The sequence below is a fragment of the Pseudonaja textilis genome, chromosome 7 (genome assembly GCF_049901715.1).
Source record: "Pseudonaja textilis isolate UNSWEBS1 chromosome 7, rPseTex1.2, whole genome shotgun sequence".
Lineage (NCBI taxonomy): Eukaryota > Metazoa > Chordata > Lepidosauria > Squamata > Elapidae > Pseudonaja > Pseudonaja textilis.
In genome coordinates this window covers 1,938,395-1,965,292 of record NC_141996.1, presented here as the reverse complement: position 1 = coordinate 1,965,292, position 26,898 = coordinate 1,938,395, and the positions used below count along the sequence as shown (strand labels likewise).

The 26,898-nt window shown below is 45.3% G+C and overlaps 1 protein-coding gene across 1 annotated transcript; it reads right to left on the bottom strand.

Annotated features, from left to right (window-relative positions):
* Positions 1–1,956: 1,956 nt before the first annotated feature.
* Positions 1,957–21,857, bottom strand: LOC148125217 (disintegrin and metalloproteinase domain-containing protein 9-like). Its single transcript, XM_087937857.1, has 11 exons — positions 21,767–21,857; positions 19,067–19,152; positions 16,763–16,824; positions 14,807–14,885; positions 12,216–12,292; positions 11,936–12,134; positions 10,465–10,530; positions 9,050–9,121; positions 7,008–7,180; positions 3,821–3,899; positions 1,957–2,118 (listed from the first exon to the last, which is right to left on the bottom strand). The coding sequence occupies exons 1-11, from the start codon at positions 21,855–21,857 to the stop codon at positions 1,957–1,959; spliced, it is 1,146 nt and encodes a 381-aa protein (XP_087793983.1).
* Positions 21,858–26,898: the final 5,041 nt, after the last annotated feature.

Here is a 26,898-nt window from a genome sequence, read left to right as displayed (position 1 = left end):
CTCTACTCTACTCTACTCTACTCTACTCTACTCTATTCTCTCCTATTCTAATCTATTCTCTCCTCTCCTCTCCACTCCTCTCCTCTTTTCTATTCTACTCTACTCTATTCCAAATTTCCCCTACCGGTTCTCCAGAACCAGACAGAAGTGGCTGAATACCACCTCTGATAATAATAAGACTTGGTTGATACCTAGGAGGCTGGCAGCAACCCATATCAACCATCAGCGCCAGTCAATGATATTTGTGATGTCTCTAAACGAATGGCCGTAAAGGGAGAACTACCTGTTTCATTTTATTCAATTTCATTTTAATATATGCTGATTAGATTTAGAGTAACAGAACTGTACCATCATTAAGTGGAGCCAGAGGTGGGATACAGCTGGTTCTGAACGGTTCTGGAGAACCGGTAGTGGAAAATTGGAGTAGTTCAGGGAACCGGCCAATCCCACCTCTGACCGGCCCCACCAACTCCATTCTCTTCTCTCTTCTCTGCCTCCCATTGAGTCCCAGCTGATCGGCTGGGTCTCTTTTGGTTGCCCTGCACAGGAGAATGGAGCTGGAAAGCAGGTTAGTGGGGTGGGGAGGGAATGAGGATTTTGCAGTATCCTTCCTCTGCCACGCCCACCAAGCCACACCCACAGAATGCCACGCCCACCAAGCCACACCCACAACTGATCGGCTGGGTCTTCTTTGGTTGCCCTGCACAGGAAAACGGAGTTGTAAAGCAGGTCAGTGGGGTGGGAAAGGAAGGAGGATTGTCAGCTGTTCGTCTGAGATGGACGGGGTGAACGAGAAGATATCAACTCACTCCTGTAGCTTTAGTGAAGTTTTTTAATTCGTCTTCCACACCACAACAACAGGTAACAGCGATCAAATTACGTTTAAAGTCAGCTCTGGGGTTTCGTTGCAACCCAGCGCTGTCTTTATACACGCTATGCTTTGGATAACGACATAATTACTACAACCACCTTCCGCCGGGCTTCACTGCCTAACATCCGGCATCCTTAGATTAAAGAAACGTGGTAACTGCTTGATGAGCCCTCATGTATTTCTTATAATTATTACAACATCACCCCCCTGACATCCAGCCACGAATTATTTACACCGCTCCTTGTCAGCAAGCCGATGTTAGTTTATTTGACAAATATTCATTCGGGCGTCCACGTGGCCACACGACACAAGAATATGGTTGTTATCACATCCAGTGTCAGCCTTCCAGATCTTTTCTACTTTTCTATGGCTTTCTACTGCTTTGCAACTTTGAGTAAGAGGGGGAGGAAGGGTTGCATCTCCTGGGAAGATAACCAGAGGTGTCACATTCTGGTTTTGTATAAATGAGGAGTCGGGACGTGGGCGGGAGAGTATAAATTCCTGCTCTTAACTTTCTATTTCCTCGCTTGGCTTTCTTTCCTTTGGGCAGCTGCGAAGTTTTATCAAAATATGTCAAGGTCAACGGACGGAGGCCTCATCACCACCTGAAGATGCCTGCACACGATCCTATTCAGAACTTTTAATTGGAAGAGTCTTTTGGACTTTGGGCGGTGTGTGGGAACAATTCCATCCCTTTGTATATGATGATCTGCGCGCCTAATTTCTCAGATTCAGAATTCACTTTGAATTTCAGTACAAGAAAAAAATTCGCTCTCGTCATTGGAGTCTGAATATTTCTTTCTTGGATTTTGAATGGAGCCCAGACTGACATTCCGGCTGTCTCGTCTCCGGTCCGTTCTTTTTTTTGGAGTCGTGACAGGGATTTTGCAGTGCCCACCATTTTCCTGCCATGCCCACCAAGCCACGCCCACCAAGCCACGCCCACAGAACCGCTAGTAAAAAAAAAAAACCAGAATTGAATCCCAACGCAGACTGGGGAAACCCACGGAAGCCCAAGAAAGAAAGGTGAAAAAAAAAATAACCCCAACAACGTCTAAGAAGTATGAGACGCCGGGGGGACAAACTTACGCCGGGCCCGAAGTCAGCATCAAACAGCTGCCAAACACGGTGCAGTTGCAGTCGCATTTTCTGGCTAAGTTCGCGGCTGCGTCGTCGTGCGTGAAGCCCAGGGAATGACCCAGCTGGTGGGCGAGGGTTTCAGCATCGAGTCGAGGGTTTTTACGTACCTATACGCCGCGAGACAAGAGTTTGGGGAGGCGAAGGCGTCGGTAAATACAGGCAGGCCTCGACTTACGACCCCAATGGAGCCCCACATTCCTGTCGCTCAGTGGGACCGTGAGTTTTGCCCCATTTTACGACTTTTCATGCCGCGGCGGTTCAGGGAATCGCGGCGGTTGCTAAGCGGGTCACACAGTCGCTAAGCAAATCTGGCTTCCCCCCCCTTGACGCTGCCCGTCAAAAGGGTCGCCAAAGGGGAATAGCGTGACCCTGGGATGCTGCGACCGTCGTATATATGAAACTCAGTGGCCAAGCGCCTGAATTTGGATCACTGGGGAGGCTGCAACGGTCGTAAGTGTGAAAAAGTCCTTTTTTTTCAGTTTCCGTTGTAACTTTGGTCGCTCAATAAACGATTGTAAGTCAAGGACTGCCTGTATAATTTAATTTAAAGGCCTGGAGACAAAGTTTATGAAGAAGGGTTGCAGGATTTGGGTTTAGAGAAAAGAAGGATAGGTAGTCCTCAAATTACGACCAAGTTGAAGTGGAGGTTTTCTGGAATGCTGACAGAAGGAAAGAAGGAAGGAAGGAAGGAAGGAAGGAAGGAAGGAAGGAAGGAAGGAAGGAGAGGGGAAGGAGGGAAGGAAGGAAAGGAAGGAAGGAAGGAAGGAAGGAAGGAGAGGGAGGAGGGAGAGAAGGAAGGAAGGAAGGAAGGAAGGAAGAAGAGAGAGAGGGAAGGAGGGAAGGAAGGTAGGTAGGGAAGGAAGGAAGGAAGGAAGGGAAGGAGGGAGGAAGGAGGGGAGGGAGAGGAAGGAAGGAAGGAAGGAAGGAAGGAGAAGGAAAGAAGGAAGGTAGGTGTCAGCTTTGGAAGCCATATTGATACCAGGCGCTTTCACCCTGCCATATTCTTGAGCCTGGGTAAGTGGGAGGGGGGAATGTCTTGGAGCCTACGTGGTTAGACATAATAGCATTCTTCTTCTAAGTCAAGGTCATATTATCTCTGCACCCGGGTGAGGGGAAGTCTGAAGTTGGGACAGATGGCGATTGGGGCATGTGATGTGATGATGGGGTGCAGGGGGTGGATTTGTCATTTTTACTTATTGCAAGGAAGCCCTGACTTTCAGTTTCGGGATTCCCCAAATGGGCCAAATTTGCAATCCAAAATAAAAAAAAAAACTTTTGAGAAGATGCCTGTCTCGGAGTTATTGGTTGGAGAGGAAGTTTCTTGCTACACTGACAGAACTGTTGTAAGTCGAGGACTATCTGGGTTCCAGTATTTGAGAAGTTGACACAAAGAGGAGGGGGTCACCTTATTTTCCAAAGCACCAGAAGGCATAATAATATACCATTCCAGACAAGGGGCTGTCCAGTCTCTTTTTAAACCCCCCCCCCAGTGTTGGAGCATCCACAACTTCTGGTGGCAAGTAGTTCCACTGGTTAATTGTCCTCCCTGTTAGGAAGTTTCTCCTTAGTTCCTAGGTTGCTTCTCTCCTCGGTGAGTTTCCACCCGTTGCTTCTTCTCCTGCCTCTTCAGGGGCTTTGGAGAATAGCTTGACTCCCTCTCTCTCTCTTCTTTGGAGCAGCCCCTCAAACACCGGAACACTGTTGTTAAATTCACACAACCCTGGGTTCATTTGAACTGCTCTGGCACCCGCATTAATGGACTCAGGTACAAATAGGTGCAAAAGGTATCGGAGATGGAGGAACCCTCACCTGGATGACGCTCACGGAGACGTGAGAGGGGTGACAAAATCGTTCTCCCCACGAAAGTCCAGGAAGATTCCCAGTCGCCCTAAAACATCACAGAAAGCAGGTTATTTTTTTTTTTTCGCCCAGGGAAAATATGAAGAAAGAAGTCGGCGGTCGCGGTGACTCCCCCCCCCGAATGTTTCCCCAGTTATCTCTCCAAGAAGATGAACCAGTTCCGGGCACATCTGGAAAGGAGTCGATCAATGGCTCCGAGCATCTGGCTGAGAGGGATTCGCCTGAAGCTGTTCTGTTTTCGGCTTCCCCCCCCAAAAAGCACTAAGCCAACTCTGCGTCCCGGCAAAACCTCTTTTCTTAAATGAATGAGAATTTTTGTCATTTGTCAACTAAAAAAAAATACTTCTTTCATCTTTTTAGTTGCCAGCGGAAAAGGAGTAGGGAAAAGCAGTGCATTCCTTAAATGCTTCAGATAATGGCTAGGCAGCCGAAGCTGTTGGTGCGCAAGATTATTACTGGAGAGCATGATGGATGACTCTTGGCTAGGGATGTGTCCCATTGGAGAATATACATCCAGGGGGTTGAGGGAAGACCAGGGTCAAGGGGGAAATGAATGATGTGTCTTAGCGTCAGCTGCACCCAGGTAACACCGACATGGTCATTCCTAATAAATCATTTTTTTTTTACTCTGAGAGATGTGGCTAGAGACTTGTGATTTGAATGGGGGTGGTTTTCTCGGAGCCCTGACAGCATTCGCATTCAGCCCATTAATGGCCTGGCAAACAGTCTTGCAAAGGTATAATTATTAGCTCAGCCTCAGACCTTATCGATGTTGGAAAGCTGCCCGGTAAATATTTCTACACACAGTGCTGACAAGGAAGGCCTTAGCACAGAGTCTCTAGGATGCACAGAGAGATCTTCACAATGACGGAACGAACAAATGAACGCATGGTTTCCTGCAATAGCCCCCTCCCCTTTTGCCCTTCTTTTAATCCTTATGGGAGGGGCCATTCACAGTCTCCCTGTGGCTTTACTCCCACGTCGACTCTTAGTTAGTAAAATTGCTCTTTTCCTTTGGCAGCTCTGCACATGTGCAGGCTAGGAACTGGCTCCAGCTACTCCTCTGCCGCACTGCTGTCCAACTGAAGGCAGCTGATGAGTGCCAGCCTGCCCTGGCGCCATCTCTGCCTCCGATGCAGAGGCCTCGTCCGAGGCTTCCTCAGCCTCCAGGGCTGGCCCAGGTTCTTCCTCAACCTCCTCACTACTGTCTGACTCTGCTTCCAGCTCCGTCAGCTGCTGGCGGGCCACAACAGAAGCCCAGCTGCAGCAGGACAACGCTGAGGCTTCAGGTTGGGGAAAGCTCGATGAGGAGGAGGAACTGCCTGCTGCACCTGATCCAATAACAACAGTCAGATTAATAGTGCATGACATGAGCCAGCAGCCAAAAAAGCGGGAGTTGAAGCCCGTCAGACTTAAAGTCGCCAAAGCGGGAGAACTCTGCACTAAACTATAGGTGTCTCTGTGTGTGTGTACACACATGGGACAACGCAGTGGTAGACATCAGAAAATCTATCTGTGGTGCCACCTTCCCATACATGACCGGGTTTTTTCCCCCTCTACTCTTTATCTTCTTACATCAATTTTATGGATATTGGTCTACTTCTATACAAAATGAAGAATGGGTCTCGGAGCACGAGCTGAGATTTTGTTTTTTTTTAAAGTCAGGAATTGGCTGGACATTATTATTATTATTTTTTGCTATCGATTCTAGGTTAGTTTCTTTCTTTGTTGCTCTTCTTAAACATACACACTTTCCCAAACCGTAAGATATTTCTACCCTGTGGGGGGAAGGACAGACAGAGTCCTGGACAGGTGTGAAGAAATGTTGGGCTATGCCCGTTGCAACAAATTCCCATTTGTCGCAGTTGCATTGTACACTTAGTCCTAGAGTTACGACCTTAATGGAACCCGCCTGTCACTGTCATCGCTTGCGATGGCGGCATAGTAATAACAATAAAATAAAATAATAAAAAGCAAACATAATAAAATAAAAACATGTGGCCATTGCGTTAGGGTTCTGGCAAATTAAATCATGACCCTCAGCCCAAGCTTTCAAAAGAATTCAAATGATTTATTAGGAGCAACGCGACGGCTTTTATCCTAAATGAAGCCAACTCTGGAATATGTCATTTACAGTCCCCCGTGACTCTGCTTCTCCTCTGGGTGTGTCATAAATCAGATTCTCCAATGAAGCACGTTGTGATGACCCAAGGTGGGATACAAAAGCAACGAAGTCACAAAAACGAGGTGAAGTCCCTTTAATTCCTTCAACTTGGCTTCAAAGGCCCAATTATCATTGACTGGAGAGAAAAAACTCCCCCGCAAACAGTTGCGAAAAGGAGGAAATGCCGTCCAAACTCAAAATACATATAAATTATAAATAGAAAAAAAAACAACGCAAACTACACTGAAGCAATTAAGGAGACCAGGCAGGATAAGGGCTTGAAGACGTCCACAGATTTTGAAATACACACACTGGGAAGGATGCAAGAACTTAGAAAAGAACGTATAAACTAGAATTATTTTACGCTTTGCTTCCAGCACTGGGCCATGTGCAGTTTGTCCTTTTAACAAGTCTTCCCAGCTGCAGCCCATGAAGGGGATCAGGGCTCCTTCCTTCCCCGCAGACCACACCATTCACGTTTTCCCCTTATCCTCTCCTCCCTGCGTGCCCTAGGATGAAGAGGGGATGGGCCTGGGTCTTCCTCTGAATGCCCAGCCGGACTGTGCCCTTCCCCAGCCTCCTCCACAACCTCTGGAACCACACTCCCACTCCCTGTTGGCTGTTCCACCTCTCCCTCGAGGTCAGATTCTAAGAGGGCCATGACACGTGTTCATGGGCTGGGTGTCATCAATCACACTCTCCAATGAAGGATTTTCCCAGGCAGAAGATCCGGTAGCCTAGGCTACAACCTTTGTAAGATAAGCGTGGAATGTACGTCTGGTTTTAACTGCCATACTGCTCCTTCAGATTTTCCCTACCACATTGTTTATGGCAACTTGAAAACAGGCAGAGGAATGTTTGACGAGCTGACACATTGCTAATCCTCAAATCCCCTCCTCCCCACCAGGTAACGCTCATTCAAGCCCACCTGGTCATTCCCCCACCCCCCAAGGGGAGAGAGGGGATGCTTACGTCATTAAACCCGCGTGGTCAAAATGCTCGCGGTGCCGAAGACTGTACCGGACGTACTTATAAAACACGTTCAAGTTTACAGACAGGTCGTAAGGATGGATGGTGATGTAATTTTTGTCCATCCAGATCTCCATACCGACCAGATAAACATGGAGGCCCAGCGGGAGGAAGATCTGAGGATAGGAAAAGAGATAACTGGGGGGGTGAGGGGGGGAAACCCGCATTATAAAGCTTTAGTAAGGCCACACCTGTCATGCTGCCTCCGGATTTGGTCACCACAAATTATAAAAAAAAATATTGACACTTTGGAAGAAGAGCTATGTTTTCCCAAAAATAAGACCCTGTCTTACACACACACACACACACACACACACACACACACACACACACATATATGGATCTTTGGTTATTCGGGTTTTCTCCCACGTAAGATTCAAAGTATCTAGGCAACGTTTCGATGAAGTCTCATCCATCATCTTCAGGCTTCTTTCTTCAGCTCTGTGCTTCTCAGAATAAACGAGATGACACTTCCCGCCTTCCAGCCATTTGGAAACCCGCCCTCATGAACAGACGAGTACCTAACATGAAGAATGACACCAGACTCACACCCATGACAGCCACAGAAGATGCCACCACCACATTTCCATGTAGAAAACAGACCCACACCCACTCAGAAGATGAGACACGACCACGGACCAGAAGCCGCACTGCAGCTGCATCACTACCCACTTCAAACCCTCCGAGCCATACATGAAGCAAACCGACACCCACTATGAAGATGCAGCACGACCACGAACTCAAGCCAAACAGCAAGATCACAGCTCACCAACTCAAATCCCCAGCAACTAAGACCAACCTGAGCACAACCAAGCCCCCACCTGAACAGAACATGCCTCCAGCCAATCAGAACACGGCCAACCCCCAACCAATCAGAACACAGCCAAACCCCTACCAATGAGAACACACCCCACCCCATCAGAACACAGCCAAGCCCCCACCCAATCAAGTCCCACCCCACTAGCAGTTAAAAGGAAGAAGCAGCTGCAATCTCACATCACTCTGAGAAGCACAGAGCCGAAGACACAAGCCTGAAGATGATGAATGAGACTTCATCGAAACGTTGCCTAGATACTTCGAATCTTACGCGGGAGAAAACCCGAACAACCAAAGATCCACACACACACACACACACACACACACACACATATATATATATATCCTCCAAAAAAGACACTAGGTCTTATTTTCGGAGGATGTCCTCCACTGACTCCACTGACCTGCACACGTTGTCCCTGGCCTCCTTTTCGCTGTCTGAGGCCTTCTGTGGCCAACAAGGCTTTCCTGAAGGCCTCTGTGGCTGATAAGAGACCTCAGGATCGATCCAGAGCTTTGTTCTCAGCTCCAGAGGCCTTCAGGAAAGCCTTGACAGCTGCAGAAGAAATGGGCCGGCAAGGCAGGTGTCGGGATGTGTGAGGCCTGGTTACACCTGCCCAAAGGTAAGGAGTAGGGCAGCTCCACCCACCCCCCATCCCCACCCTAGCTTAATTTTTACCCATCCATTCTGGAGTGGGGAGGGGATCTTAATTAGGGCTTATTTTGGGGGTACGGCTTATATTAGCAGCACGTGTAAAAATCAAGTAGGTCGTATTTTCAGGGAAACAGGGTAGGAGGCTTAAAGGCCTGGGGACAAAACCATACGAAGAACGGTCGCAGGAATTGAGAGTGGCCGGTCGCTTAACAACCGTGTAACTAACTTATCAACTGCAGGAATTCCCGTAACAACGGCTAGCAAGAAAAGTAATAAAATAGGGCAAAACTCACTGAACTACTGTCTCGCTGACCAAGAGAATTTCGGGGCTCCCTTGGGGTCATAACTTGAGGACTGCCTGTACTGATAGCGATAGGCAGCTTGGGTACTATCCCGAAACATCTGGAGCATCCCTTGAGCACCGTCGGCATTGACAAACTCCCCACCGGTCAATTGCAAAAGGGGAACCCCGGCGGGTGGCTTCGATTCTAAGGGCCGCCAAGCAACTACTCACTGTGTAAACATGGAGCATCATGTGAAAAACGACCGACACCAGAGTGGTTTCGTTGCCACGATAGAGGAGAAACTAGGAAGAACGAGAAGGAAAAGAACAGCCAGCTTTATGCCGAATATTTACATGGCGTCTTCGTGCTCTTCCCCGCAGGCCTAACTGCGTCAAAGAGTTAGTGAGAGGCGTGTGGTTAAAGCAGCTTTTAATAAAAAAAGAGATGATTACATCTCGGAGGGTGATGAGCGGCATTGGGAGAGGGTGGCTGTTTTAATCTTGTGCAGTGCCGACAGCCGCTTTTCTCAGTCTTCGCGGCTGGAAGATGGGTGGACTTCCATTCTCAGAATTCCCCAGCCAGCCTTGGGAAGGGAAGTCCACCCATCTTCAAGTTGCCATGGTTGGGAAATTCTAGCCTAACATTTTATTTTAATCTATCCTGATTAGTGTACGTTCATTTCAAAGTGAAAATAAAGTTATTCTTTCTTTTTTTCTTTCTTTTCTTCCCTCCTCCTTTCTTTCTTTCTATCTATCATCTATGTATCTATCTATTTCTATCCATCCATCTCATCTCTCTCTCTCTCTCTCTCTCTCTCATCTCTCTCTCATCTATCTATCATCTATCTATCTGTCTGTCTATCTATCTATCTATCTATCTATCTATCTATCTATCTATCTATCTATCTATCTCATATTTATCTCTCATATCTATATAAAATAATTATTCTTTCTTTTTTTCTTTCTATTATCTATCTATCTATCTATCTATCTATCTATCTATCTATCTATCCCTACCTGATATCCTATCTATCTATCTATCTATCTATCTATCTATCTATCTATCTATCTATCTATCTATCTATCTATCTATCTATCTATCTGTCTATCCCTACATATCTATCTATCTATCTATCTATCTATCTATCTATCTATCTATCTATCTATCTATCTATCTATCTATCTATCTAACTATCCCTACATATCTATCTATCTATCTATCTATCTATCTATCTATCTATCTATCTATATCCCTACTTCTCTCTTTCTATCTCTCTCTATCCCTACTTCTCTCTCTCTCTCTCTATCTCATATTTATCTCTCCTATCTATCTATATAAAATAATTATTCTTTCTTTTTTTCTATCTATCTATCTATCTATCTATCTATCTATCTATCTATCTATCTATCTATCTATCTATCTATCTATCTATCTATCTCTATCCATCAATTTCCTTTTGTTAGATATGGCCCAGTGTTCTAGTCGGTCAAGATCCATCTGGATCTTGAGCCGATCTTCTTGGGTGTTGGCTATTCCTGCCAGCTTAGTCTCATCTGCAAATTTGGTAGGTTCCCCTTCTCTTCCCTCATCATGTGATTCTGTAATTTCCAGTTCTATAAATTGCAATGATCAGTGACAAACTTACCATGCTTTTGTCAACAACGGCGTAATATTCTAGGTATCGGTTGCCCTTCCGGTTCAGGTCACCTTGCTGGAATCAAGCCAGTGGAAGTTGTTTAGGCAGGACTAATGGTTGTACTGGTAAGTATTGGGGTTTCCAAAATGACCCATAAATATGGGAGAGACGCCAAGGGTCACTGGGGGAGGAGCAGCCATTGGGACTTCATATCTGGATCGGATTTGGGGCGGATTTGTCATAACTACGAATGGTCGCTAAGTGACCGGTCCTAAGTTGGAGACAACTGGCAACCTAGAAGTGCTAAAGCAGTCGTTTTGGCTTTGCTAGCAGCAGTGGCTCTTCCGTCTCAAGGACCGGCCCATAGATTTCCACTGCTCTCCTCTCCTCTGCCTTCTGCGCATCAGGCACTGGGCCCGGCTGTTCCTCCTCTTCCTCATCAGCCTCCTCCAGACCTGGGGGTTGTTGACTCTCCATCTGAGGGCTGACGGATAGTTCAGGTGCTCTCCCTCCCTCCCTCCCTCCCTCTCTCTCCCTCTCTCAATCTCTCGTTTCATTCCCACTCGAAGCTCTCGTCCTGAGGACTGGCCCATAGATTTCCACTGCTCTCCTCTCCTCTGCCTTCTGCGCATCAGGCACTGGACCCGGATGTTCCTCCTCTTCCTCAACAGCCACCTCCGGCTGTTGACTCTCCATCTGAGAGCTGGCGGATGTCCCAGGCTCCACCTCTCTTTCTCTCTCTGCCAGCTCCATTCTCTCCTCCCCCTTGGAGTTCCCAGGTTGCCCTGATGCTGACCTTGACTCCCACGCCTCCTCCTCCTCCTCCTCCTCTGATTTGGCTGCTGGAGGGGCTGGTGGCTGACAGGCCACAACACCTTAGCAACTTGAAGAAGCTGGCTGGGGATGTCAGTTACCCCCATTTAAATCCTGAGTCTCGAGCCAAACTTCCAAAACTTCAAAAGGATTTATTGGGAGTTAACATGTCCGGCACTGCCTGGGTGCAGACAACTCTGAGACGCATCATTCACTGTCACCCTTGACCCTGGTTTTCCCTTCACCCCTCTGAGTGTATCGTAATTCATATCCTCCAATGGGACACCTCCATAGCCCAGAGTCATCCATCATGCTCTCCGGTTAGAATTTTGCATGCAGAAACTTCGGTCACCTAGAAACTATCTATGAAAACATTTATGGAATGCAAACTTTCGGTTTGCAAGCTGCTGAGTTGCTCCCCGTTCCCTTTCTGTTGGCAACTCTGAAAGACCAGAGAAATATTTTATGAGTTGACAGGGGAATTCTGGGAGTTGAAATCCACACACCTCTTCAAGTTGTCCAAGTTGAGCAACAATGCTACAAAGGGTGCATTATTTAAGCTTGGAAGGGCTGTCAGCAGTGACATTCTTAGAGTGAAAAACTTTGCATTCTACTCAACAAATCTCAGTTTTCCTCATGGGATTCGGAGGCAGAAAGGCCCACTTACCTGTCTGGTGGAAAGATCTGGATCTTCCTCAGTCCTCACCATTCTCGTTTCTCTACCTGGTCCATCGGCGCCATCTTGGGAGGTTTCTATGCAGGGTTTTCGGGCCTGTGGATCCCGTCGGTAAATCAAGTGTTGAAATGTGGAGGAATTTTCTACTGGCTGAATTTCGTAAGTTAATGTGCCACATTGTATATGTCCCCTGAAAGGAAGATTTAAGGACAATGATGGTCAACCCCACCAATCTCGGTCGTGGTGGGTTAAAGTTGAGGAAAACGATTACCAAAGTCCGCTGCAGGTAGACAGGATGACTTGAGAACCTGGGACTCCCTCCACGTGGCCACTGTAATAGCAATTGTCCTGGAAAGGCAAAAAACAACCACGTGTTCGGAAGAAGAAATTCAAATAGAAAGAATTGGCGGAGCCGAGAATATTTCCAAGACGAGATTCTTGCGTCTTTCTATTTGGAAGAATCAAATTTGTCCTATGCAATGGCGAGAGAAAATAGCTTCGGACTTTGGTCACATCTGACTCAGAGGTGGTATTCAGCCGGTTCAGACTGGTTCTGGAGAAGTGGTAGCAGAAATTTGGAGTAGTTCGGAGAAGCGGCCCACTTCTGACTGGCCCCGCCAACCCCATCTCTTCTCTGCCTCCCATCGAGTCCCAGCTGATCGGCTGGGTCTCCTTGGGTTGCCCTGCACGGGAGAACGGAGCTGGAAAGCAGGTTCGTGGAATGGGGAGGGATGGGGTTTTTGCAGAATCCTTCCCTGCCACGCCCACCAAGCCACGCCCACCAAGCCGTGCCATGCCACACCTGCCGTAACACCACACTACACCCACAGAACACCACGTCCACCAAGCCAAGGAGAACAGAGCTGGAAAGCAGGTTAGTGGGGTGGGGAGGGAAGGGGGATTTTGCAGTATCCTTCCCCTGCCATGCCCACCAAGCCACGTCCACCAAGCTACTCCATGCCACGCCCACCAAGCCACCAAGCCACGCCCACAGAACACCACACCCATCAAGCCGCACCCACAGCTGATCGGCTGGGTCTCCTTTGGTTGCCCTGCCCAGGAGAACGGAGCTGGAAAGCAGGTTAGCGGGGTGGGGAGCGATGGGGGATTTTGTAGAATCCTTCCCTGCCATGCCCACCAAGCCACGCCCACCAAGCCAAGCCACACCCACAGAACTGGTAGTAATAAAGTTTTGAATCCCGTCGCTGATCTGACTTATATAACCCGCAAACATCTGATTTGGGTTTGGCTAATCTAAAGAAAAGAAGGACCGGGGTGACATGATAGCAGCCTTCCGATATTTGAGGGGCTCCCACCAAGAAGAGGGGGTGGTTCAAGCTCTTCTCCAAAGGATGAAAACTCATCAAGGAGAGAAGCAACTCAGGAGAAAGTTTCCGCGTTGTGGTTCGCCAGCAGCCGGTGCAGACAGCAGCGGAATCGGAGAGCGGCGAGGAACGTGGACCAGTCCGGGAGTCTGAAAAGGACTCAGGTGAGGGTCCTGCATCCGATGCAGAGATGAGGCCAGGACTATCTGGGAGTTGCGTGCTGACTCGGGAGCCTCTGGAGTCTGGCAGCGCTGAGGCAGAGGACCCAGGGGACCCTGTTCCCAGTGTGTGTGTATGCGTGTGCGCGTGTGTGTGCATGTGTGCGCGCACAGCTGCTAGAAGGCAAGAGCATCTGAGACAAAAATGGAGACTCGGGAGTAAGGCTGGGAGGTGATTTCCCCTCCCATAAGGGATAAAAGTCAGGCCAAGGTGATGAAACCTTTGCAGGAAGCAAAGTCCTGTTCGGATTAAATCTTGAAGCTCTGTGTACTTCGGTTGGGTTTTTGTTTTTTTTTTTCTAGTTCATTGGACATTTCTGTTCTTGGCAGCACTTCACAGGACAGAAAAGTGGGTGCTTATCTCGAGGGACTGTTTGAGAATTCATTTACCGGCTGGGAATGAAAACAATTCCCATCGTTGCAATAAAACAAGACTTGTTTTTAAAATACGCATGTGCATAATTACGGTCTAGGAAGCCTTGGTCAGAACATCCCAGCAGAGAGAACAATTAACCAGTGTAACAGCTTGCCACCAGAAATTGTGGGTGCTCCATCGCTGGAGGTTTTTAAGAAGAGACTGGACAGCCATTTTGTCTGAAATGGTATAGGCTCTCTTGCTTGAGCAAGGGGCTGGACTAGAAGACCTCCAAAGTCCCTTCCAGCTGTATTCTGATTCTAGATTCTAGACTTGGACTTTGGAGATTAAAAAGACAAGAGTTGCTTTTTGGCTATGAGAAATACTATGGAATGATATGTTAATACCTGGTGTGTGTGTGTGTGTGTGTGTGTGTGTGTGTTTGTGTTCAGGATTCTGGTTGTGAAAGTCAAGGAAAAAGAAAACTAACGTTTTGATTGGAGCACGGAAATGTGCAAGAAGACTTACAACAGTTTGCTTGGGGACCATTCAAAGTTACAACGCCATCGAAAACAGTGACTTATTTTCACGCTTTACGACCGTTTCACGCAACATCCTCATGGTCACGTCATCGAAATTCAGAGGTTTGGTAATTTACCCATATTTATGACGGTGGCTGTGCCCCTGGGATCACGGGATCCCTTTACTTCTGAAAAGTAAAGTCCACGGGGAAAACCAAATTCACTTAAGAACCGTGTGACTAATTTTATCAGCTGCAGGATGCGCTTAACGGACATAGCAAGAAAAGTCGTAAAATGGGGCAAGATCACTGAATGAATTTCCCAGTTAGCAACATAAATTTGGGGCTCTGTTGTGGTTGTAAGCTGAGAACTGCTTGCACTGGACTTAGGGACCATAAAAGACCCCAATAGAATTATTATGTATTGTCATGCACAAAATTTACCTGGATATATGGATATTCTGCAACCAGCTCTCCCTTCCCATTGTAGGTATAAATCGGCATATTTTCCATGGCAAAGAATCTGAAAATGTTAAAAAAAGGAATTGAGCAGGTGATGGATCCCTTTATATGCAGCATATTACTGTTCTGACCCAGGCTTCATCCATCGTAATTCATCGCAAACTTATTTTAAAAGCAAAACCTATTTTATTGCAACGCTGGGAATTATTTTCATTCCCAGCCAGAACTAACGTTAAACAGTTCCCCAAGATAAGCACACACCTTTCAGCTCTGTGGAATGCAGCCAGAAACAGAAGTGTCCAATTAACTATAAAAGAAGCCAACCGAAGTACACAGAGCTTCAAGGAGGACTCGGAACTGACTGAACTACTTTGCTTCCTGCAAAGGTTTCATCTTCTTGGCCTGACTTTTATCCCTTATGGGAGGGGCAATCACCTCCCAGTCTTACTCCCGAGTCGCCCTTTTTGTCTCAGCTGCTCTTGCCTTCCAGCAGCTCTGTGCACACGCGCACTAGGAACAGGCTCCCCTGGGTCCTCTTCCTCGCTGCTGCCAGACTCCAAAGGTAGCACCCCACTCCCAGATGGTCCTGGCCTCATCTCTGCATCGGACGCAAGACCCTCGTTCGAGTCCTCCCCAGACTCCCGGACTGGTCCCCTTTCTTCCCCACTGTACGATTCCACTGCCATCTGTACCGGCTGCCGGCAAACCACAACAATTACATAACAAAGCAAGCTAAGTTGCAAGGAATATTGTTTTGGATGAGGGATGATTAAAAAAAAAATAATCCAAAATATTTAAAGGGAAACAAAGAGTAATCGCAGATGTGCAAAGTCTATTATACAAATATTTTAAGTAGCAATTACCAGTTGGAAAATGAAAAGATCTGGCTATCTCCACAGATATTTGTCATCTGGAAGTTGATAGATTGGTTGCATCACTTACTGTGAATTGGGGATGATTGGGGTTTTTTTTTAGGGTCGTTTGATTTAATTTTATTATTTTTCTGGTAACTGTTCTATGCTGCCTGGTGTCAGCGAATGAGACAGGCAGCCATCTTTTAAATAAATACAAGTAAATAAAATAAATTGCAAATGTGGTTGAAGAACCTGCTGGCTGTGTAGAATGTTCTTCTAAGAGCTTCTGGGTTTTCATACTCTGGGCTTCCTCGTGAGAGGATCTCTCTGGTAACAAAAGTCATAATGGATGGAAACCAACCAAGAAGAGAAGCAAGTTGGAATTAAGGAGGAATTCCCTAACAGTGAGGACAGTTAACCAGTAGAACTGCTTGACACCAGAAGTTGTGGCTGCTCCATCACTGGAGGTTCTCAAGAAGAGAGCGGACAATCCTTTGTCTGAAATGGTAGAGCATCTCCTGCCCAGAACAAGGGGGTTGGAATCAGCGGTGGGATCCGACAGGGTTAACTACCGGTTCGATGATTTACGAGGTTGGGTGATTTACGATGCGCTTCCCTGCACGCTGCGTGGGCGCGCCTGTAAATCGTCATCAGCGTGCTGCGTGCAGAGAAGCAGCCTTTGAAAAAGGACTTTTTAAACTGCAGCTGTGCCTCGCATGGCAGCTGAAGTGGAACAATCAGGAAATAAAAGGTCAGGTAAGAGCCCGGGCGGGCAGGCGGGCTAAAACAGCAGCAGACACAGAACCGGTTCTACATCTGCTGCTCTTCAGAGCTACCGGTTCTACAGAGGTGGACAGAACCAATAGAAACCCACCCCTGGTTGGAATAGAAGACCTATTCTAGGTATTGTCTTCATTACATTTTCATTTTCCACTCATGATTATTGGTGAGATTCTTTTTAAATGTTTGTTTTTATGTTTTTATGTCATAAACCACTGGGAGTTGCTCTTGTTAAATCTGGGAGGAGATCCACACAATCATTCAGTCAATCCACAAGATCCCTTAAAAGGTAGTGGCCACTTACTGTTGCTTCAGATGCACAATTCTGTATTGTCCTTCCATTTTAATCAGGTAACTCAAGTGCGCCTGAAGTTAGATGGAGAAAGTGCAGAATGGTTCATTAATGTTATAATTTGCATACTTGAAATACTGCCTTTTGATTGCTCCATCAATATTGCCTTTTGATCGGTCCGTCAATACTGCCTTTTGATTGATCCGTCTTATACATTTGAATACTTGTAATGCTGCCTTTTGATTGGTCTGTCTGACGGCGGGAAATTCAAGGAGCCGTCATTGGCCGCGAGCCACGAGCAGCCGCTATAAAAGAGGCTGCGGCGGCTCCACGGTTGTTCAGTTTTTGAAGAGACTAAATAAAGAACTGAAGTCACACTGGTCTCGAGTCGATCTTTCCCGCGACTTAACAATTAATATTTTGATCCTCCAGTTCTTTTTCGTGCCACTGCGAATATCGATTCAGGTTGATTCACATGTACCTCAGTGGTGGTATTCAGCCGGTTCACACTGGGTCGGCCGAACTGGTAGCAAGGATTTGGCGTGGGTTGCTGAACCGGTAGTAAGTTCTGGCTGGCCACGCCCCCAACCTGGTCGCTGGCTCGCTCACCCCACCTGCCTGATGCTGGCACCTTAGGGTATTTCTTTTTCCACCTCCCCTGCCGACAATCAGCTGTTCATAGGATCAACTGCGTTGGGATTCCACATTTTTTGCCTTCCTGAGCTCCAGGGGAGGCTTCGGAGAGTAAAAACGCCCATGTAGAGGCTCCAGAAGGCCCCAAAAATGGGTGGGGGGGTGGCTGCAAAAAAAAAAAGCCATGCCCTCCCAGGCACCTGGCCATGCCCACCTAACCATGCCCACCAAGCCGTGCCCACAGAACAGGTAGTAAAAAATTTTTTTGAATCCCACCACTGATATACATGTATACATACAGTGTGCAGTAGAATACAAGTTATAACTAAACAAGGGGAGCAAGTTCTCCAGAACTTACACGCACACACACACACACACATTCTAAAGTTGTACAGCATTGGCCACCCACTCACCTTGTGACAAGATAGGGAGCAAACTAACTAACTAACTAACTGACTGGCTGAACAACCAACCGAATGAATGAATGAATGAATGAATTAATTAATTAATTAATGCACAAATAAATAAATAAATAAATAAATAAATAAATAAATAAATAAATAAATAAATATAACCCATGGAATTTTAGACTAAAGAAATTTCCACGTTAAACGTTTGCACGGTCTCCATAGTGCCATTTTGGGCTCTAGTACAGCATTGGTTTTTTTATCCTTTTTATTATTTCCAACTTTTATTGGTTCTTCAGTATCGAGCAGGGTCTCCTGCTTGAGCAGGGGGTTGGACTAGAAGACCTCCAAGGTCCCAATTCTGTTATTCTATTCTATTCTATTCTATTCTATTCTATTCTATTCTATTCTATTCTATTCTTATTCTATTCCTAATTCTTATTTCTATTCTATTTCTGTTCTATTCTATTCTATTCTATTCTATTCTTATTCTATTCCTAATTCTTATTCTATTCTATTCTATTCTATTCTATTCTATTCTATTCTATTCTATTCTATTCTTATTCTATTCTATTCTTATTCTATTCCTAATTCTTATTCTATTCTATTCTATTCTATTCTATTCTATTCTATTCTATTCTATTCTACTCTATTCTATTCTATTCTATTCTTATTCTATTCTTATTCTATTCCTAATTCTTATTCTATTCTATTCTATTCTATTCTATTCTATTCTATTCTATTCTATTCTATTCTATTCTATTCTATTCTATTCTATTCTATTCTATTCCATTCCATTCCATTCCCTTCCATTCCACCCCACCCCATTCCATTCCATCCCATCCCATCCTATTCTATATAAAATAAAACAAAACAAAATCTTAATGACGACCTACACACGAATTTTCACTTAGATGTGCTCCAAAAGTTCTCAATCGCCCATTTTACTGCAAGTTTTGGATTTTGAGAAGTGGGGCCCTGCTCTGAAGAAACCAAATCCTGTCTATCCATCTTCTGACAGGAACGAAAGAGGATTGCTTTGCATCTTAGAGCAAAGCACAAACCATGGCTTATAAATCTTGGCGATAGCTATAAGGTCTTCCAAGAGCAATTAGAACAAAGAATGGCCCGCGAAGCTGGTTATCTTTGCAAACCTTCAGGGCGATTCATTTCTTGTTTTGGCTGAACATTGTGGCTTGACAACTAAGGATAACGGTTTATGTCCAATTCAGGGCAGAGAGGGGCGGCAAAGGATTTGAATCAAAACGAAACATACTTTGCTGTTGTAAAGAGAACTCGTTTCCAGCTGCAGGGGCTCTATGACTTCTGAGTAAAGATACGTTAAAGATGCGCGGACGAAATCTAGAAAGAAATTTAGAGTAAAGAGAATTAATATTTGCAGGATTTGCAATTGTGCATGGTTTTGATGGGGCTCTGAGGAGCAACTCACGGCTTGAGGCGTGGATGGGGTAAGAAAACCTTATCCCCATCCCATCCATCCATCCCTTAGTTCCGGTTTCAGTATAGTTTTTAAAACCTTAACCTGTGTAGTTCTAACGTTCGGATTAATTTTCTACTTAACAGAAGCCTTGTAGAATAACAGAGTTGGAAGGGACCTTGGAGATCTTCTAGTCCAACCCCCTCCTCGAATGGGAGACCTTACTCCATTCCGGACAAATGGTTGTACGGTCTCTATTTGAAAACCTTCCCTGATAGAACACCCAGAACTTCTTTGAGGTGGCCATTTCTGACCACCGCTCCTACCGCCTTCGGGAAAAGGGAGTTTGACCAGCTGAGGAGGAGAGATGCGGCTCTCCTCGACCCTGTTGGTGATCTCCCCCCTCTTCACCACCTCTACGGGGTGGCTTAGGCCCGAAGCCAGCTGGCTCGGGGCGCTCCAACGGCGAGCCCAGGCAGAAACCGTGCACGATCGCGGATTCCTGCCTGCCGCCGAAGCCCTGCAAACCGGAAGCCAACCAGAACACTTTCTGTACCACCCATGATCTGTTATCGTATTATCTATTATTGTTCCAGTCATTATCCCTGACAAGGATTCTCACGGTTGGAAATTCCTCCTTAATTCCAAGTTGCTTCTCTCCTTGATTAGTTTCCATCCGTTGCTTCTTCTCCTGCCCTTCAGGGGGCTTTGGAGAATAAGTTGACCCCTCCTCTTCTTTGGGGCAGCCCCTCAAACATTGGAAGACTCCTATCACGTCATTCCTAACGAGGCGCTAACTCATCTTAGAAACTCTACCTGTTCTACAAACCTTTCAAGCAGGGGTGGGGTTTCTACCGGTTCTGTCCACCTCTGTAGAACCGCTATATCTCTGAAGAACAGCAGACATAGAACCGGTTCTATGCCTGCTGACGTTTTTGCCCACCTACCCACCTGGGCTCTTACCTGACCTTTATTTCCTGATTTTTTTTCCCCAACTTCAGCTGCCATGGGAGGCACAGCTGCAGTTATAAAAGCAGGAAAAAGAAAGTCCTTTTTCAAAGGCTGCTTCCCTGCACGCAGCATGCCGATGACGATTTACAGGCGCGCTCACGCAGCGTGCAGGGAAGCACATCATAAATCCCAAACCTCATAAATCACCGAACTGATAGTTAACCTTTGTCGGATCCCACCCCTGCTTTCAAGGACTTATTCAACATAGAATCATAGGGTTGGAAAGATCTTAGAGGTCATCTAGTGTAGAGTTGTAATTGCAGGAATGTCTTTATCTTGGATGGCAAACCTCAGAGAAAAGAATCTTTCCAAGCAAATACAACTCAGGCAAACAAAGTTAGTCATCTAAAAGGAGGATTAGAAAGAGGAAGTAAACATATGTTGGACTTTGACTAGAGATCATTAATTGTGTTAGTTACTATGCTGAACAATAACGAAAGTCAAGCAGAAACCAAAGTTAACCAATGTTGGAGGATAACTAAAAAGGTGTATAAATGCAAGACTAGATTCCAATAAAGTCCATCATGAATCAGTTGATCATGATCAAACACCTCGACTGCCTCGTCATTACAACAATCTAGTCCACCCCCCTGCTCAAGCAGGAGGCCTCATACCATTCCAGACAAATGGCTGTCCAGTCTCTTCTTAAAAGCCTTCAGTGTTGGAGCACCCCCAACGTCTGGTGGCAAGTAGTTCCACTGGTTAATTGTCCTCACTGTTAGGGAATTCCTCTTTTAATTCCAGGTTGCTTCTCTCTTTGGTTCATTTCCATCCATTGCTACTTGTCCTGCCTTCTTTGGTGCTTTGGAGAATAGCTTGACCCCCTCCTCTTTGAGCCGGCCCCTCAAATATTGGAAGACTGCTAGGGTGTCAGTGAGGATTTACAGAAAGATGATATCACGCATGGACAAGTTAAAAATGTGATTATTAAAGAATGCATCCAAAGAATTGTAGAATAGAAGACGGCTATCCAGACACCCCTCATCCTTGCTTTAAATTACACCAGTCATGCCCAATGCCTGTTTTATAGGTAGCCCTCAACTTACAATCCTTTTTTTAGTGACCAAAGCTACAACGGCACCGGGAAAAGTGACTTAGGACCGTTTTTCACACTTAATGACCGTTGCGGCATCCTCATGATTACATGATCAAAAGTCGGACGCTTGGCAATGGACTCGCATTTAGGATGGTCCCGGGGTCACACGATCCCCTTTGACGACCTTCTGACAAGCCAAGTCCATGGGGGAAGCCGGATCCCCTTAACAACTGGGTTAATGACCGGGTCATTTCAACGACTCGCTTAACAACGGTGGCCAGAAAGGTCGTACAAAGGAGGCAAAACTCACTCGACAGCCTAAACGGTGGATGCCATCGGGGTTGTGAGGACTACAAGTACAATGGATTGGAGCATTTACACATATATCATCGACACGCGTCTGATTTGCACACACATGTGCAGCCTCCCCACCCCCGGGGAGTGTAAACTGGTATGGGAGGGGGTTCGTTTCTCCCACTCTTTGCACCCACCAGGACTGAGGAAGAGGAGGAGCAGCACCAAGACCTCGAAACGTGGAGCCCCCATTCTCCACCGGGAAAAGAGGTGTTCCCCCTCCGCCATTTTGCTGAGGCCCCTCCCTCCTCACGGTTCCAACTGTCACCTGTCCTGAAGCCCCGCCCCCTCAGCAGCCCAGGCACGAAGCCCCGCCTCCTCAGATTCCAAGTTTCAACGGCCACTCAGGACCAAACCTCTCCCCTTCTGGATCCGCCCTGCCGCTCTCCCATTGGCTACTTAACGTGGCTGCCTCTCAATGGAGGCCCCGCCTTTCTTTACGTTTTTGAGAAGCAGTCTCTGCCCCCACGGCCCGCATCCTTCATGCTCCACCCCTTCAGCTGCCACTCAAGTCCAAGCCCCACCTCTTCCCAGACTTCCAATGAAATCCGCATGTTATCTCCCAGTAGACAGGAAAGCAGGCAGAGCTGCAGAGCCTTCTGGGTAATTTTAGTTCACAGGTCCTGCCCTTCCTACCTCACAGGGTTGTTGTGAGGACAAAATTAGGAAAAATAGCCAGGGAGATGCCTTGAGCTCTGAAAGAGATATAACATTATAATAATAGCTCTTATAATATCTATCTATCTATCTGTCTGTCTGTCTGTCTATCTATCTATCTATCTATCTATCTATCTAATCTATTGATCTATATCTATCCCTACCCACCTTATCTACCTACCTACTTTATCTCTCTCTCTATCTATCTATCTATCTATCTGTCTGTCTGTCTGTCTGTCTGTCTGTCTGTCTGTCTATCTATCTATCTATCTATCTATCTATCTATCTATCTATCTAATCTATTGATCTATCTATCCCTACCCACCTTATCTACCTACCTACGTTATCTCTCTCTCTATCTATCTATCTATCTATCTATCTATCTATCTATCTATCTATCTATCTATCTATCTATCTATCTATCTTCTCTATCTCAGTTATCTATCCACTCTACCTCTTCATCACTATCATCCTCTCTTTCTGCTATACATCCAGTCTACCTCTTTATCTCTATTGTCCCCTCTCTCATCTATCTATCTATCTATCTATCTATCTATCTATCTATCTATCTATCTATCTATCTATCTATCTATCTATCTATCTATCTATTCATCTATCTGTCCATCCATCCATCTCCATCTCTATCCTTCTATCCCTCCCTCCCTGCCTCCATCTATCTATCTACTCTCTCTCTCTATACTCTCTCTTTCTCCTCTCTGTCTGTCTGTCTCTCTCTCTCATCTATCAATATAAATATGTTATAATAATAGGATAATTGGCATGGTGGGTATTATTATTATTATTATTTAAAACTCTGGCCATTAAAATGCATAGTGCAATTTCAAAAGCGTGCTAAGGAAGGTTGTATTTTTCAGAGAAATCAGCCAATGCTTTGATTCTTTGATACAGTTTTGCTGAAATTATATTTTCTATTTCTATTGCACGTTGTTGCAGAGTCGGTTCAGAATTAGGCAGTGCCTAAACTGAATAAACTACCTTAATTATAATTTAGCCCTAATTCCTAGGCATGGTTTGCGGATAAAACCGGAGAAGGGTTTTACTTACTTACTTATTCTATTTGCACAATGGCAAAATTTATTTGCTTACTTAATCAATTTGCATATTGCCCAAATTACTTGCTCGCTTATACCATTTGCATATTGCCAATTTATTTGCTTACCTCTTTTATTTGCATATTTCCAAATTTACTTACTCACTTATTTCATTTGCATATTGCCAGATCAATTGATCAGAAAAAGCCAGAACATAAATTTCACCAACATTAAATAAACTCAGGGAGTCATTAACTAGAGCAGCACACAAGTAATATACTACTAATAAATAAAAAAATGACAAAGAGCAAAATAGTTAATAGTATCTCTGGAAAGAAAGGTCAAAGGGCACGCCGAATCTTTGCTGATTGGCAGAAAACACACAGTCAGAAAATAAATAAATAAGCATTCTAGTAAAATTAATTAAAATCTCCACAGCAGGAATGTTTAAAATCAAAATTGTAAACAGAATACTAATAATAGATAACTCAACCAAAATACCAGTTGTGTAATAGTACTAGTGCAGTAGTAGTAATGCAATAGTATTATAATACTAAGACAATTGATAATAATATGGAAAGAAGGTAACAACTTAGAAAACTTTAACCTTAAGACTGTCTACTATTGACCTCACCTCTTTCCTAAGAGGTCTGTGGGGGCCTGCATAAGCGCACCAAGGTGCCTACCGTCCCTGTCCTGTTGTTTCTTTTATTTTTCTTGTATGTACCCATTTCATGTATTCATAACTATGTATATACTTATACCTATTATCTTGTAAGCAATTGACAAAAACAAACAAACAAACAATTAAAAGTAGTAGTAATAATAATGATGATATGGGAAAAAATAGATAACACACACAAATTGCAGGGCAACAATGGAACAGCGTGCTGTAATTAAACTGATTTTAAAAGCAACAATTTATTATAGTGTTTAATTGCCTATTCTAGGATAGTCGTTCTCACAAGAGGCATAAATTTCAACTCCCGAAATTCCCCAGCCAACATGCTGTCTGGGGAATTCTGGGAGTCGAAATCCACCCATCTTAAAGTATCTGGCTGAGGAATTCTGGGAGTTGAAGTCCACCTATACTATCTGGGGAATTCTGGGAATTGGAGTCCACCTATGCTGTCTGGGGAATTCTGGGAGTTGGAGTCCACCTATGCTATCTGGGGAATTCTGGGAGTTGAAGTTCACCTATGCTATCTGGGGAATTCTGGGAGTTGAGTCCACCCATGCTATCTGGGGAATTCTGGGAGTTGGAGTCCACCCATGCTGCCTGGGGAATTCTGGGAGTTGGAGTCCACCCATGCTGTCTGGGGAATTCTGGGAGTTGGAGTCTGCTGGGAAAAGGACTAAGGGCTCCCACCTACTCCAGGTGGAAGCTCCACCCCCTCTGCTGTAGCTCTGCCCATCGTGGTCCTTTGCCTGGCCTTCCTCTGCCTGTGGGCCGTTGCCCGGGGCAACCAAGCAGCAGCCAGAGGGATGAAGGCAACTGCCAGGCCACTGGCAGGAGCATCAGGGCCTCTGTGACCCCTCGATTAAGTGGGTTCAGAGCCCTCTGGGGCACCAGCCCTCCCCAAGACCCCCTGGGGTCTCTGGAGCAGCAGCTACTTCCCCCTCCAGGTGAACTCCCCCTCCCCAAAGGGCCTGCTGAGCCATTTCCTCAGGGTATACACACACACACACACATATATATATATATTTAGGACCTGCATAGCTTGGTCTTTTCAAGGACAGCATTTATTTTGTCTGTATTTTATTTTATCTGACTTGCTTTTGGAAAGCTGCCCATTAGATTTATTTCATTTCAGGATTGATTTCCTCGCTTCGGCTCTTGAATTTTCCTCTGTGAAAGCAAAGTTATAAACATAAAGAATGACAGCTTTATTATTTCTTTCAGGTTTTCCAACCCCTTTTTTTTTTTTTTTTTGAGGCCTAGCCTTTATTTTCTGGCAAGAAAACACTGCAGATGTAACGATGTAAACTCTGGGCCTTCTTTGACTTTTTTTTTTTTACACCCCTGTGAACAATCCACTAAGAGTGTCTCTGACCATGTGCAGAGTGCCTCCCCTTGTCAAAAAGCTGGCTCCACAAAGGCATCCTCATGCGATGGGGTATCTCTTGACATCCCCTCGCTTCATGAGGTTCCGCAAAGATGGTCTCCAAGGTGCCCTTTGTCTTTGCCCTTGCCTGGGGCTTTCTTTCTTTCTTTCTTTCTTTCTTTCTTTCTTTCTTTCTTTCTTTCTTTCTTTCTTTCTTTCTTTCTTTCTTTTTCTTTCTTTCTTCCTTCCTTCCTTCCTTTCTTTTTCCTTCCTTCCTTTCTTTTTCCTTCCTCCCTTCCTCTCCATTTTTCTTTCTTACTTTCTTTTTTCTCTCTTTTTCCTTCTTTCCTTCCTTCCTTCTTTTTGCTTCCTTCCTTCCTTCCTTTCTCTTCTTCCTCTTTCTTTCTTTCTTTCTTTCTTTCTTTCTTTCTTTCTTTCTTTCTTTCTTTCTTTCTTTTCTTTCTTTCTTTCTTTCTTTCTTTCTTTCTTTCTTTCTTGTTTTATTTAATTCAAATCCTGCCTTTATCCTTCCTTCCTTTCCTCTTCCTTTCTATCTTCCTTCCTTTCTTTTCCTTTGTGTTTTTCTCTCCTCTTCCTCCCCCCTTCCCTCCCTCCCTCCCTCCCTCTCTTGTTTTTATTTAATTTGAATCCTGCCTTTATTATTTTTCCAAGTCGCTCAAGGAGGTGAACTTTCCTCCTCGTATTTTCCCCAGAACAACAACAACGAGAGGTGCGCTGGGCTGAGCGAGAATGACAGGCCCAAAACCACCCAGCTAATGTGAATTTATTTACTCCTTCAGCTTGGCTTTCTCAAAACAGCGTTTGTCGATTCGCCCTCAACTCATTTTTTAAGTCTACAGAGGCCTTATATTTTATATACAGGTAGCCGCCCTCGACTTACGACCCCAACGGACCCCAAATTTCCATTGTTCAGCAAGATGGTTGTTAAGGGAATTTTGCCCCATTTTTTTGCCACAGTTATTAAGCAAATCATGCAGTTGTTAAGTTAGTCACATGGTCATTAAGCGAATCTGGCTTTCCCCACTGACTTTGCTTGTCAGACGGTCGCAAAAGGGAATCACTTGACCCCGGGACACTGCGACCGTTGTAAATACGAACCAGTTGCCAAGTGTCTGAATTTTGATCATGGGGATGTTGCAACGGGGGGACCATGGGGATGTTGCAACGGTTGTAAGTGTGAAAAATCCATCCTAAGTCACTTTTTTTCCACTGCCGTTGTAACGCTGGCCACTAAACGAACCGTTGTAAGTTGAGGACCCTCTTTGCAACTTCTTTATTCCTAGCGAACTTTTATAAATGTTGAGAAAATTGTATTTATGGTTTTGATTGTGATTATGGGTTTTCCCCCTTGTGTTTTCTTTTTCAAGGCCACTCTTGATCTTTCTTTCTCCTCTGAAGGAAGTGAAGACCCTGAATGGGAAAATCCAGACTTTTCCTGAGATTCCCTGGTTAATAGGGACTCGTTCTGCCCTGCAAGAAAAGAAAATAATTTCC